This window comes from Mesocricetus auratus, unplaced genomic scaffold, assembly GCF_017639785.1.
Source record: "Mesocricetus auratus isolate SY011 unplaced genomic scaffold, BCM_Maur_2.0 Super-Scaffold_100018, whole genome shotgun sequence".
Lineage (NCBI taxonomy): Eukaryota > Metazoa > Chordata > Mammalia > Rodentia > Cricetidae > Mesocricetus > Mesocricetus auratus.
The window spans coordinates 48,974,632-48,988,946 of NW_024429199.1; the positions used below are offsets into that span (position 1 = coordinate 48,974,632).

The following is a 14,315-nucleotide window of genomic DNA, read 5'->3' on the forward strand; positions in this document are numbered from 1 at the left end:
CGTAGGAAGGTTGACGGTGTGTGGAGCGCGGATGCCAGGAGCTCAGGAAGAAGCCTCACACGATGGTGCCCTCATACCCCTGTCTTACCTTACAGCCCCACCCCTGGAGAAGTGGTCCACGCTGCGGATGATGTAAGTAGGCCCTAGTGGGCTAAGTCAGAGACTTTTTTACTGCTGCATTGCATCCCTCTGTCCTGGGGCCCCTAACTGGGAAGCACTCATGGATGGAAGGGGCATGTGTTGGTTTTATTCTTTGTGCCATGATCACAGAGAATAAGGACATAATTTATTTCCTACTTGTGTTGGAGCCAGAGACAATAGACATGGAGATAGACACTCCTGATGGCACGTCTGTGTGAGGAGGTTGCTTCACCAGGGTTGACTTTCTGCTTCAAAAGATCCAAGCAAGCAAGTACTAAGATTTCAGCCATTGAGAAAATAAGAGAGCAGTTAAGTGAAGTGTGGACTTTACAGTTCTGAATTTGAAGCAGGCCTGACTCTGCTTCTTCTTAACGTCCTCAGATATCTTGGTTTTATCTGCAGACAGGCTTAGTGGTACCCATGGGGACCAAACACCCAACTGTGGCTGGACATGTACCATGCTTAGGGTTTGGGGACGTCTTAGATGACTATACTGGGACCCTGGTATCCGTAATAGATGAAGTTCCACAGATGATGACCGTGTCTCGGGATGCAGAACCCACTGCAAGAGATGCTAGGCTGGAAATGGAACTCAGGGAGGGACAAAAGCCAACTGAAATGCAAGCTGATGCTAGCATCTAAGCTCTCACTGTTCAAACAAGCTGGTCACCTTTACAGCTGCTAGGACCTCAATACATACTGAGAAGTGTGAAGGGAAGAATTGCACGCCTATGGTCCTCTTCCCACAAGAAATAGATTTCAGTAAAAATAAATAGTTGTTGAGGGGAATTTTATCTTTATGGGTGATCCCATCTAAAGCACTCAGAACAAAAGAAGAAATTGGAACATCACCAGTAGCCATTTGGGGCCTCCCATTAGTCCCCTGTGGATGTTGCTGCCCTTGGGGTTGACAGAGTCTTCTCTGTGAAGCTGTGACATGCACTGAACTCGAGATTGATGGCCTTACGTCTTAATGACAGGCCACAGGCCCACATGGCTACCTGCCTGGGTTCAGCCTGGATCTGTCCCACGCTGCAGGGGCCATCTCTTCCAGACTGAAGTCTTTGGGGCTGTGATTGGAACCAGCCGAACAGCCCTGGGTCTGACCCTAAGAGGAGGAGTGTGGACACAGGAAGGCTGACCTCCCCCCAGTGAGAAAACCACCCTTAGGTGGGGCTTCCATCTCCAGATTTCAGAAGGAAAGAGAGGTCCTTGTGCCCGCCGTTCTCCATTGCCTTTAACGAGAAGTCATGTCAAGGTGGCATGGCAAGTTCTGTCATTGTGACGACTTGATTATGAATGTGCCCCAAAGGGTCGCAGTATGTGAGTGTGTATGCCTATAATCTCAGCATAGGGAGGTAGTGTTGTGCCCAAATTCTGAAACCCCAAAACCACCAAGAGACCCACTTCAATGCAAAGGCAAAGAGTTCTTTTATTGTAGTTGTTTAATGAGCTAACCCCATTAGCTCGGGCCCTTCGTCATTCACCACAACAGATGGCTGGAGAAAAGACCCCGAGAAGCCACGAGGTGGGGACCTTAAAGGGCAGCATAAGGGGAGTGTCTAGAAGTCCACAACAGTCTCGGGATTGGTGTGCTTCTGGGCCTGGGCGACCTACCCTGCGTTGATTGGTCAACTGGTTGTTATGGCCCATAGGCCCTCCCAGGGCAGTTTCTATGCTCTGCACATCACTGTTGTGCACTTGTCTGTAAAGCACACTCAGAGCTGTAAAGCACAGCTAACCTCTGATTGGTTCCTTGCCACAAGGGCATCTGACCTCCTAGTGACCAGGACAGGAGGGGCAAAGTCAGGCGAGCACATGTTAGCCTGTCATGGCTGCTAAAACAGGGGGCTGGTCCCTTCAGTAGTAGGACACAAGCATATTCTTGTAGTTTACTGGCCAGCCGGTCTAGAAGAAACAACATGCCTGTGTTTCAGTGTATCTCAAGGTAGTAAGGAAGAGAGTGATGCAGAAAGATGGCAACTGTGACATGACATAGGACTACAGCAAAGGTTAAGCCACCAAGGTTACCTCATCTTTGAACAACAAAACTGATCTAAACAAACCTCTTCATGCATTACCCAGCGTTAGCTATTCTGTTCTTGCAGCAGAAAGTGAACTAACTCAGCCACTCTTCACAGGGTATGATGAATAACATGTGAAGGGACCAGCCCCCTCCCCCCCCACGTTTTAGCAGCCATGACAGGCTAGCATGTGCTCGCATGACCTTGCCCCTCCTGTCCTGGTCACTAAGGTCAGATGCCCTCCTCATGGCAAGGAACCAATCAGAAGTTAGCTGGCGGGGCTGTGCTTTACGGCTCTGGGTGTGCTTTACGGACAGTGCACAACAGTGACGTGCAGAGCATAGCAACCACCCTGGGAGGGCCTATGGGCCATAACAACCAGTTGACCAATCAACACAGGGCAGGTCACCCAAACCTGGAAGCCCACCAATCCCGAGACTGTTTCATACCCCTAGACACTGCCCTTTAAGATCCCTGCCTCGAGGTTTCTTGGGGTCTTTTCTGCAGTCATCCTTTGGGGTGGATGGATGAAGGGCCCGAGCCAATGGGGTTAGCTCATTACACAACTACAATAAAAGATTCTTTGCTCTTGCATCAAAATGGGCCTCTTGGTGATTCTGGGGTTCAGAATTGGACACAACACATGTTGATTATGTTTTAAGAGTCCTTGTCATTTGAGGAAGCAAACTGTAGCTTTATAGCTAGTTTGAGATGGTTTTCACTTTCAAATTAGACAATGTCAAAAAAGAGAAGTATAAGATTGAACAGGTTAAATGTTTGGTGCAGGGTCTTGGTACTAACACTGTCACCTCTGTGTCGGCATGCATGTTAGAAATCTCTCTAAAAGTCAACTTATATCGGGTTGTATTGGTTTTATATTTTGCTCTAACTTATTGCAAACGTCACAAAATGAATTTAGAAAGCTACCGACCACTAATATTGGCAGTTTTGAATTCACCTTAAAATCTCAAGAGGAATGGGTTTAGTAACTTGGCTACTCTTTTGCATCATGATAGTTAGTATGTTGTAAGTTATAAGAGCTAATATGGCCATCCTCTCAAGTCACATGGGTCAGTATGGCAGCTGTCTCAGGTCACAAGAGTCAGTGTGATAGCACTGTGTGGTAGCATGAGTCTGTTTGGCTGTTCAGAGGATTTTTTTTCCTTTTAGATTTATTTGTTTTTATTTCATGTGTATAGGTTGTTTGTCTGCATGTGTGCAGTGCGTGTGTGTGCAGTGCGTGTGTGCAGTGCACGTGTGTGCAGCATGTGCGTGTGTGCAGTGCCTGCAAAGGTCAGAAGAGGGTCGGACACTCTAGAACTGGAGTCACAGACAGCTGTGAGACTCCCTATGGGTCCTCTGCAAGGGCAGCCAGAGCTCTTAACCACTGAGCCATCCCTCCAGCTCCAACAACCTCTCTGAAGGCTGTTGGTTAGTGTCTGGTTCAAAACTTTGTTTCATAGGAACCAGTCTTATGATTGTGCATCATGAACCTTAGTAACTCTGGAAATAATTTTAATCAATGATTTGATGGCCTTACTTTTTTTTTTTTTTTTACAAAGGATAAATGATGACGGTTGTTTCAAAAATTAAACGGAACCTCTGGAAATAATGACTTTAAAGATCTTTAACATTTTTTTTCTTTAAAGCCATTTTTTTATATTTATTTGTTGTATATGTGACATATGCAAATGTCAACTTACAGGACTTGCTTCTTGGGGGTGGAACACAGATTGCCAGTCTTGGCAGCAAGCTCCTTTAAGCTCTGATCCCTCTCACCAGCCCCCAGAGTATATTCTGCTGTGTCCCCCATGCACATTGTATTGCCTCAAGCTCCAGCATTGCCAAGGCAAGCCAAGGGAGACTGACAGAACCTTCAGGATTTGGGGTCTGAAGACATCCCACAGCTGGTTTTGTAGGATGCACAACATCAGTCCCACCACTTGGGAGGCAGAGGCAGGAGGATCTCTGTGAGTTCCAGACCAGTCTGAACTACATGGTGAGTTCCAGGACAGCCGGAATTACATAGTGAGACTCTGTCTCAAAAAAAAAAAACCAACAAAATAAAACAAAGCAACACCCCTCCCCCAAGACATCCCAACCTCAAGTTGCTAACCCTCTCATCCCTTAGGTGAGCTCTCAGAGTACCAGTGACTAAACAGCACCTACTCCAACCTTTCTAGTCTGCAGCCTTCTGGTCAACCCTCAGGAATTATCTACTGAGAAAGCATGTCCTTGAGCAGGTCTCTGCCAGCCAGTGGGGAAGTCAGGTTGTGGTAATTCGTTATTCTACATTCTACATCCCTTAACAGACCTCCCCTGGCTCTGCCAAAATTGCACCCTCCATATTATAGGTCTTAGTGTTTTCAAGTCTTACTCAACAAAGGTAACATTTCTTTGACTGTAGCATTTCAGATTGTGTTTAGGAGGTATCGGCAGAATGCAAGCTGTTTAGTAAGCGGGCCTGCATGTTAGGATGGCTTGTAATCTCATCTGCTGAGCGGGTGAGTGGTTGGCCCATGGCCTTGTGTCTCTTGGCTTTCATGGTATTTTTATTCCTGAAGCCAGAAGAGTTTGAGTTTGTGTTGGCTCCTCCTGTGATCCCGGTGTCCAGCACCTCGGGCCTTACCCTGTAAGCAAGACCAGATCCGCACGGCTGCCCGTGGCCTGGAGAGCCCGAGGCTTGCTTGTTTATACTTTTCTTTGGGTCCACAGCTTACCTGAAAGACTCAGGAGAACACAGCTTGTTGTTGACCCGTGGTGGAGGTTCTCCCCGCCACTGACTTGAGCCCCTGAGTTCCCATGACATTTTCAGTGAGCCATCCTTCATAGTTTGGGGCATTTGAATACGCGGTCCCCGGTCAGTGACTCTGTCTGGGTAGACTTAGGAGGTGTGGCCTTGATAGAGGAAGACTGTCACTGGGGTGGGCGTTGAGGTTTCAAAGCCTGTGCCATTCCCAGCCCCCTCTCTCTGCTCTGTGCTCATGACTCAAGGCGTGAGTCCTCAGCCGACTCAAGGTGTGAGTCCTCAGCCTCCTGCTCCTTCCACCACGCCCTGGCCTTGCAATTGTGAACCCGAACCTTCTGGAACTTAAGCTTCAGTGACTCTCTGTTTTACAGGTGGCTTCGGTCGTGGTGACTTATGACAGTAATGGAAAAGTAACTAATACAGAAGTTGAGATAAAGGAGTGGACTATTGCTGTAACACCTGGTCATGCTGGCGTTTTGTTTCGTTGTGTTTTGTTGTGTTTTGAGGAACATGGAAGACTTTGGAACTTTGAACTAGAAGAGATTGAATGCTGTAAACAGAGTTTAGTGGGGTGTCCTGGTAGGAGCTTGGAGGACAGCAGGGCCAATAGCCATGTAGACCGTGTAAGCCCAGGTCAAGGGGAGTTCAGAGGGAAACAATATTTTTTAGCAACTGAGCTAAAGACCTTCCTTACAATTTTTTAAATATTTATTTATTTATTTACCTATTTATTTTTGCGAAAGTGTAGCTTCTTTCTGCTCTTGTCCTAAGAACTCACCGGAGGCTAAACTTAAAAGTAATGGACTAATTTATTTGGTGGTGGAGATTTCAAGAGAGGGAAACCAGATATTTGCATTATGGTTCATAGATGTATAAATCTGCACATGACTCCACAGGCTGCCATGGCATGTGGTAGCCCTGTGATGGGACGGACTGTCACCCCAGTTCTGCCTCTCCCTCACAGTCCACTGCCCTACGGAGTGGTCTACCCTGTCTGTGCTCCTTCACGGAGCCTCTAGCAGTAGACAAGTGACCTCCCTGAGAGAGTGAAGAGCTGTGGGTCCTGTAGCTCTGCTCCCTAAGCTAGACATGCATCTCCATAACACACACACACACACACCTCTTTAGAGATTTTATTTATTATGTATACACTGTTCTACCTACATGTATGCCTGAAGGCCAGAAGAGAGCGTCAGATCTCATTACAGATGGTTGTGAGCCACCATGTGGTTTCTGGGAATTGAACTCAGGTCCTCTGGAAGAGCAGCCAGTGCTCTTAACCTCTGAGCCATGTCTCCAGCCCTCACACATATATTTTTAAAGAACTTTATTTTTCAGGGTAGTATGGGATTGAACTCAGGTCAGCCTCTTGTCTTGTGTGCCAACCCTTCTCCTCACAGAGTCTACTCACCAGTTCCCCTCATGCATTATTCTGTAACCATCACCACCCACTAGACTCTAAATGTTAAGATGTCAGATGTCCACAGGTTATCACTCTGTCATTGTCATTCATCCCCCTGTCCCCAGCCCCCCCTACTTATTTGTAAGTTTATATTTTGCTTTAGAGCCTGAAACAATGCAGGCTTGTTTTAGCTGAAGGAAGCTATTGGCTCTTTCCCCCCAAAATGCCTTTGCTTCTCCTCCTGGGCTGTAAGTGAAGAAACGGCCCAGCGAGACCCGCGGAGGCACAGGCAAGAAGACGGCCTGGTTCCCGCTTGGGCTACGCAGACCCCCCTCTTGAACCCCCTCCCTTCAGAAAGAGCTAAAGTTGGCGTGGCTTAAGACTGGACAGTTCACCTCTACCGGGCGTGGTCATGTAATGTGACCTGGGCCTCCTCTGAAATGTCTATACCCTCAGCTTTGGCTCTCTGAAGGGCCAGGTATCAAATGGCCCTTCCTGAGGGCCATCTGGCTGCTGTCTTTATGACACAGCATTGTCCTTGGGCAGCCAAGCCCAGTCTGTCATCAGGGCTGTGCGTGTGTTCCAGGGAAGGCTGCCGACAAAGACAAGCCTCTGCTGGAGTTGCCTGGGCACCACTTTCCCGTCTTGACCCTGTTTGATTACTGGAGGCCTGCCTGAATCTGCCCGCCCTCCCTGCTTTGTCTCCTGTTAGGAAACAGTCCTGGTGAGGTGTGCTCTCCCTGGCCGCCCGACCACTGATAAGACGTACAGTTTTGAAAGGTGAGAACGTCTCGGGGGGAGTGTAGAGCTGGGCTCAGTGTCCAGATGTACCCGCTCAGTGGGGCTTAGGAAAATGTGGGGCTCACCTGCCGGTTCCCGTGTCCGTGTTCACAAATGAGCCACATGGGAGTGTCCCAGGTCAAAATCTCACCCTTGTCATCCGATCTTGGTAGCATTTTGTCAGGATGACAGTGACTACTAGCCCTGGGGCTTTGTGTCAGAGGCTTCCTCAGCCCGGTGTGATAGCATCCCTCAGCCAAGAAAGGTGTGTGACAGATGGGACCCTAGTATCTAGGCTCTGCTTATTGCCCCACTGAGGATTCTTCCCACCCCATAGCTGAGGCTTTGTGGGGCCATAGCTGGAGACATGCAGGCTCTCCCAGCCTGTACCCCGGGACCAACCAGCAAGTGAGTAAGAGGACGGAGCCACCAGTCGGGAAGCCTCCAGAGCAGTGGTTCTCAGCCTTAGTGCAGCTCCTCATGTTGTGGTGACCCTCCCCCACCACAGCAATGAACTCAGGCTACTCCATAGCTGTAATGTTGCTGCTGCCATGAACTGTAATGCAAATACCTGGTTTTCTGATGATCTTAGGCGACCCCCGTAAAAAGGCAGTTTAAACCCCAGGTATGGAGACTCACAGGTTGAGAACCACTGCTCGGGAGGGACAGGACCCAGCAGTCCTCCCAGTCACAAGGCAAGGGCACAAGATAGAAGACTCCGAGCCACCAAAGGCCCATCTGTTCCAAGGGTCTCCCCTCCTCCCACGCCCCTGCCGTCCTAACCCTCTAAGGTGAACGGACAGCTTGCCCCTGAGCCCCTGCCAGCTTGAAAAGCAGCAGGCGGTCAGCTCTCATATGACTTTTGTCTGCCAGCATTCTGCACGGGAAGTTGTAGGACATACTGCCCCCGGGTTTCTGTGTTTATACAATGGGAGTTCTCTGCCTCTCAAACTCACCTGACACTCTCTTTACTCCCAGAGTGTACGGTCCAGCAGCATCTCAGGCAGTGGTGTTTGAAGATCTGCGCCCCCTCCTCATATCGCTTTTGGATGGGTGAGTTCAGATATTCCCAACGTCAGTGCCATAGTCACATTTGAATGTGAGGTCCCCTCATTCCGGCCACAGGATGGTCAGAACTTGAGAGGCCAAGGGAGAGGAGACAGGAGAGCTGGTGTTGCCCCAGCACGGCTTAGCATCTGTCAGTGGAGACTGTCTCTCCTGGAGCCAAGTGATGTGAGGACCAACATCCAATGAGCAGCTGGGCTCCCAGCTGTGCTATTTCCCACCCGGTCCACCGTCGGCCTGGAGGAGCTGCCTTCTTCATGTCCTGAGTCTTCAGAGCTGTTCAGATTTGTCCTGTCTTGTTTTTACTAATTAAACCTGGCAATTTCACACAGGCGTGCGTACAGACACACACACACACACACGCACACACACGCATGCACGCACACGCACACCCCGCATTCTGGTTAATCTTGCCCCACACTGTCCCTTATCTTCTCTCTTAGCCCCTGCTCCCCCAAGTTTCTGTCTCATGTTCATGTTGTTTCGTCTGTGACCCTCTGAGTTTATCTGGGACCACCTGTGTGACAGTAGATTTGGAATTAGCCAGGAGAGCTGGTGGGCTCAGCATTGGACCCACAGCTGAAGGCAAGGATTCAGCCTCCTCCCCCTGTAGTCCCTTAGTAGCCAAGAGTTCAGCAGAGAGAGTGGGGCCCAGTGAGCCACCCCCCGTGTCTGCTGCAGGTCAAAATGCACAGTCTTGTGTAGGCCTGGTGTAGGTAACTGCAGCTTCCATGGATACATGGCTGTAATGGCTGCATGCTCAGAAGATTGCGGTCCACAGCCCTGCCCCTCACCCCGGAGATCTTCCCTTCTTTCTGTGTTCTCTCTCAGGATGTCCCCAGCGCCTTGGAAGGGGTGGCATACATGTCCCGTTTAAGGCTGAGTGTTGCAGCTGATTTCTCAGTGGAAACTTTAAATGCCACGAGACTTTGGAACAGCGTATTTCGAGTTCCTGAGAGGTGGTACATGCCAACCCAGACTTTTTCTACGTCCTGCAAAACTGTCGTAATCGAAGGAGAAAGAAAAGTACTCCCCAATGAAACAAGTTAAGGGAATTTATGGCCTCTGAGCCAGGCCTGCAGAGGACCCTGGAAGGGATGCCCAGTGCTAAAGAGAAGGCCAAGCACATCCATGAGGCTGCAAGGGGGAAACAAATGGACCGCTTGCATAGTTGTTAGGCAAAGTAGGCTTCAGGAAACAAACAATAATGGGCAATAATTAATACACATCTTTTAATGATGGCCTTGAATATTAATAACTTCAATTCCTCAGCCATAAAAAAACAAGCTAGCTTGCTGTATGAGAAAACAGGAGCCATTTTATTGTTGTTGTTGCCTACAAGAAATAAACCTCACCTTCAAGGATAGACAGCACCCTGGAGTGAAAGAATGGAAAAGAGTATGCCAAACAAACAGAGCCAGGAAACAAGAAAGTGTCACTATTCTTTTTGTTTTCCCCTTTGTTTTTTCAAGGAAGGGTTTCTCTGTGTAGGCCCTGGCTGTCCTGGAACTCACTCTGTAGACCAGGCTGGCCTCAAACTCAGAGATCCGCCTGCCTCTGCCTCCTGTGTGCTGGGATTAAAGGCGTGTGCCACAACCATCTGGCTAAGTGTTGCCATCCTAATACTGAAAAATTGGAAGTTAAAATTAATCTGAAGAAATAAAGGTCACTACGTAATATCCACCAAGAGGAACATTACAGTACTAAACGTACGCACCAGACGTGGGGGGCACCCGATTTTATACAAATACTTCAAACAAACACTGTTAAGCATAGACCCTCAGATCAGCCACAACACAGAAATAGTAGGCGATTCCAGGAACTCACTTTTACCAGTGACAGGTCACCCAGACCCAAAAGGAAATACTGCGGTTAAACGACATTGCAGGCCTAAGAGGCATCTGCAGAACATTCCACCCAGGTTCTGTATAAATTATGAAAGACTTCGAAAACAGCAGTGCCTGACTGGGGAGCTGTTTTCTTTGAGAACCAACCACACTTCTAATCTTGGATTGCATGGTCACTAGTTACAGGCCAGCTGTGGGGCAGAGGCTGCATTGCTACACCCTAAGCCAAGACTTGGAACCTAAGAGCATTTTGAGAAACTTGGTTTTCTAGAGAAGCCTCCCCAGAACTTCCCAAAGAAGAGCTGCTGTCACCACACTGTTGATTTTAGCCAGTGGGCTGTGCGGCCAGAGGCTTGGCAATCTGCGAAGGAAGGTCCACTTGGGGACTTGTCCATGGGACAATCCTCCCTTCATCTGGGATGCATTTCCTGCTTCCGCTCTGTTTTTACGTCTGTCCAAAATAGGCCCTTCACCAGAAATGACAGGGAGGATCCGGTCAGCACCCATCCTTTAAGTGGAGTGGGCATCGCGGCTGGACCACCTACCAGACTTGCCTTTCCGTCTCCAGCCCAGCCCGGGGCATCCCTTCAAGTGCGGCGCTTCCTTCAACTACACGCGGGAGCCTGACCGCACACCACACTGAGGACAAGCACACAGGAAGTTTCAGGAAGATGGCAGAGGCGTGGGATGTGGTTCCCACTGGGTCTTTGCAGTTCTAGAAGGAAATCACCTGGTGGCTTAGAGTCCTGACCCACTGGGTTCTCTTCAGGGTCCCCGAGCCCCGAAGGATGGAGTGAGATAGCCCCAGAGGCAGGACTCTGCACTCTCTCTCGATGGTCCAGATGTGACACAGATGCCCGCCTTCCTGAACACTTTCACGGAAACACTGGGCAAAGAGTGACACTTCTTTGTTTAACTTGCAAGGGCTAAGCAGATAATTCTGAACTGAGGTAATTAAGCCAAAACGTCCAAGGTGAGGAGTACATGGACTTTTGAACATCTCCAGGTGAATCCCAGAGGCCACTGGGAATGCCTGCAATAAGCCTTGGGCACTAGGACCAAGAGGACTGCTTCCTTACAACCAAGAAAGTCTTAAAACTTAAATATAAGTTTAACTCATAAACAATTGTAAATACTACTTTAAATGTTTCCAGTCCTCTCATCGATGGTTTGGTTTAAAATAAAATGGCTAGGGAAAAAACGTAGGTGAAATCGACTGTTCCGAAGCAGCAGATCACAGAGCTGAGGGAACACACACTGCCCATTGCAGAGGCCCTAGGGACCCATGTGTCCACTGGGAACAAGAAGCCACAGGCTGGTGAATCACAAGCTATGTGTTGAAAGTGAATAATGGCTTGCTGAGAAGACTCAGTAGGTAAAGATGCTTGCTGACAATCTGACAACCTACCGTCCATCCCGGGAACCCCCATGGTGGAAGGAGAGTTCCAACCCCCGCAAGGTGTCCCCCTGACCTCCACATGTGTGCTGTGACAAACAAGCCACGGAGGAACACGTGCATGCGCACAAGCACGCATGCACACGCACTACACAGAGTAAATAAATAAAATATACGTAAAAGAGGAAAATGTTTATAAAGTGGCTGTTGTGAGTATAACCACAGTCATCATTGCTGGATCCGTTGTGCATACCTACAAAGGAAACCATGCAAGCTTTACATCATTCAGGTCTAGGGCTGGAGAGGTGGCTCAGAGGTTAAGAGCACTGACTGCTCTTCCAGGGGTCCTGAGTTCAATTCCCAGCAACCACTTGGTGGCTCACATCATTCAGGTCTAACAAGCCTGATTTAGGAAAATGGATTTATATAAGGCGACTCTGCAACCGCATTGAAAGTTAATAAGGTGATCATTGACAGTAACCCACAGGCTGGCACAGGGGCTAAGTAGTGGGCTCCGGTAAAAGCTTTCTGAGGCCAAGATGACGACCTGCTGAGGAGTATGTTAGGTGAGCTTAACTCAGGGAAGAGGTTGTACAGGGTGGCTGGCTGACCTGTGGATGGGTGGATGGCAGAAATGACACCGTAAGTAGATGAAAACCTGGTTCACAGGGAGCAGAGACACAGGGGAGCGCTGGTGTTTGTGTCCGGCTGGAGACCCGCAGGCTCTGTTATGGTTCGCTGTACTGAATAGGTTTTGGATTCCAGGTACAATGTCTGCATTATGGCGTATGGACAGACCGGAAGCGGGAAAAGCTACACCATGCTGGGGCCCCACTCTGAAGATGACCCCACCCTGTTGTCAGGTGCTCGTGAAGACTTGGGGATCATCCCCAGAGCCGCTGAGGAGCTCTTCAGGTACACCCTGTGGTGAGGACCCAGGGCAGGCTGGTGGGTACCCAGCCCTGAGAGCACAGGCCTGGGTTAGAAGACGGCAGAGCTGGTGCTCCTGCCCGAGGCCAATCAACCAACCCTAGCAGCAGCCCCTGGCTTCTGGGTGCCCTTGACGCATTGGCTGTATGTTCTCACCTCGGGTTTGCATGGGAAGTCTGGTGTTAGGGCAGAAGTTCCTGAGAGAGCTCTCAGTAAGACAGGTCACAGTAGAGGGGTGGGTAGGGTTACGTTTGGGGAGGGCGGGCCTAGGGAGCCTATGCTTCAGCTGTTATAGACGGTCCTATGACCCATCAGACTCCCCCTGGTCCCTTAGCACATCCCCAGAGGATGCCTGCTGCTGCCTGCCAGGATGACAAAAGGCATCCCAGGAGGAAGGCTGCAAAGGTGGTCTCCAGAAGACTTAGTGGGACAGCCTGGATGCTGTGGTCCACGCGACCGTCCCTGCGGCTGTCACTAGAGGTCCTCTGGGAGCCCACTTTCCTGGCTGCCCACCCCCATGTCTGCAGCAAGGCCAGTTCCTTCAGGCTCCCGACCCCTGGAGTGGCTTTGTCCCTGGAATTCCTCTTGGTGTGTCGCCCATCCATGTCCTAAACACCAGAGCCAGACAATGACGTGAGAGCTCCCACCCCCTCCTCTTCAAACCAGCATTCATTAAATATTTGTGCACATGAACATATGTGTTTATCAATTTGCGTGTACTAACTGCTTCTGGAAAAAAAAACATTGCACAATCCTTGCTGAATTTCCACTGTTTGTGGCTGTTATTTCCAGGAGACGAGCCAACCTGGGTCACTGCTTGCAGGGGCAGGCCCTCTGCAAATCTCAGAGACATGCAGCTCTGAGGGTGAGAGCGGCCCCTCAGAACATGCACCCCCATCCACGGGGGGCATGTCTTTAACTTGTTGGGCAATACCAGAATTTGAGGGCACCGTTTTCCAGGGTTTGTCACAGCCAGACTCCCCTACGTGTGGAAACAGTGCGTGTGGACTGCTCTGTGTGCGCCATCTGCTGGAGACATCATGCCTTGTCCTTCCTCTTCCCAGTGGGGCAGGCTAGAGACAGCTAGAGACGGCTTGACTCAGGTGACTCAGGTGACAGACCTTAGTGGCCCAGGGTTGAGGGACCCAGGCCTCTATCCTGAATCTGCAAATGCTCTCTGCTCCCGGAGACTCCCCTGTCTACACAGCCAGCAGTGAATTTCCCTGATAGGTAAACCCGGCTCCTGCTGGCTTGCCTCTCATCTGGTAATAATGTTCCAAAACAAAATCTTCGTAGATGGAGAAACCTGTCTTCAAAACATTGTGAGCTTTACTCTGTCAAGTTCCCATGAGCCATGGGCTTGCCTACGGGAGTCTCAACCTAAAGCAGGCATTTACCCGCGATGGGTCACGTTTCCACTCAAGCTATAGTTTACGATCGGGACAGCAGAGAAGCCCAGAAGGATCCCAAGACTTTGGACCCGAGGAGCCCTGGATGGACCTGCTGGGTGTTGGAAAACTCAGGGAACTATCTAGAAATTGGGTCACGTCCCTGGCCAATGTCTGAGTGTCCTCATTCCTGGTGGGCATATGTTAGTTACTTTCTCAGTGCTGTGATAGATTACCAGAGACAACTTAAAGGAAGAAGGACTTATCTGAGGTCATGGTCCATGGAAGTGGGGAAAGCTTGGTGACTGGGACAACAAGAGCTGGTAATGTGACTTCTTCACGTGGCACCAACCAGGAAGAGGGGAGGGAGCCCAGGAAGAGGGGAGGGAGCCCAGGCCGGAGCAGGGCTGCACTGTGATTCTCGTAGGCAGCCTCAGGAAGGCCCAAGGGCATGGCCTGGGTACAAAGAGGGAGCTGTGGCCCAGTCTTCCTCTCACCAGGTAGGCCCTCAGATAAACTAACCTTGAGTAAAGCTGCTCAGAAGCTGCAGCCCGCAGCTGTGCCTGACGGAGAACAGAGTAGGCTTCTGGGTC

General features: G+C 49.8%; 1 protein-coding gene across 3 annotated transcripts in view; it reads left to right on the top strand.

Moving 5' to 3' along the window:
• Kif25 (kinesin family member 25) overlaps window positions 1-14,315 on the top strand; it is a 32,853-nt gene that overhangs the window by 14,493 nt on the left and 4,045 nt on the right. For 2 of the 3 annotated variants that reach the window (XM_040758262.1, XM_040758260.1), the window contains exons 7-10: window positions 96-132; window positions 7,029-7,096; window positions 8,075-8,149; window positions 12,170-12,331. In XM_040758262.1, coding sequence (XP_040614196.1) covers window positions 96-132; window positions 7,029-7,096; window positions 8,075-8,149; window positions 12,170-12,331 — 342 coding nt within the window. The remainder of the gene's footprint in view (window positions 1-95; window positions 133-7,028; window positions 7,097-8,074; window positions 8,150-12,169; window positions 12,332-14,315) is intronic. The other variant, XM_021234693.2, reaches the window with a different exon arrangement.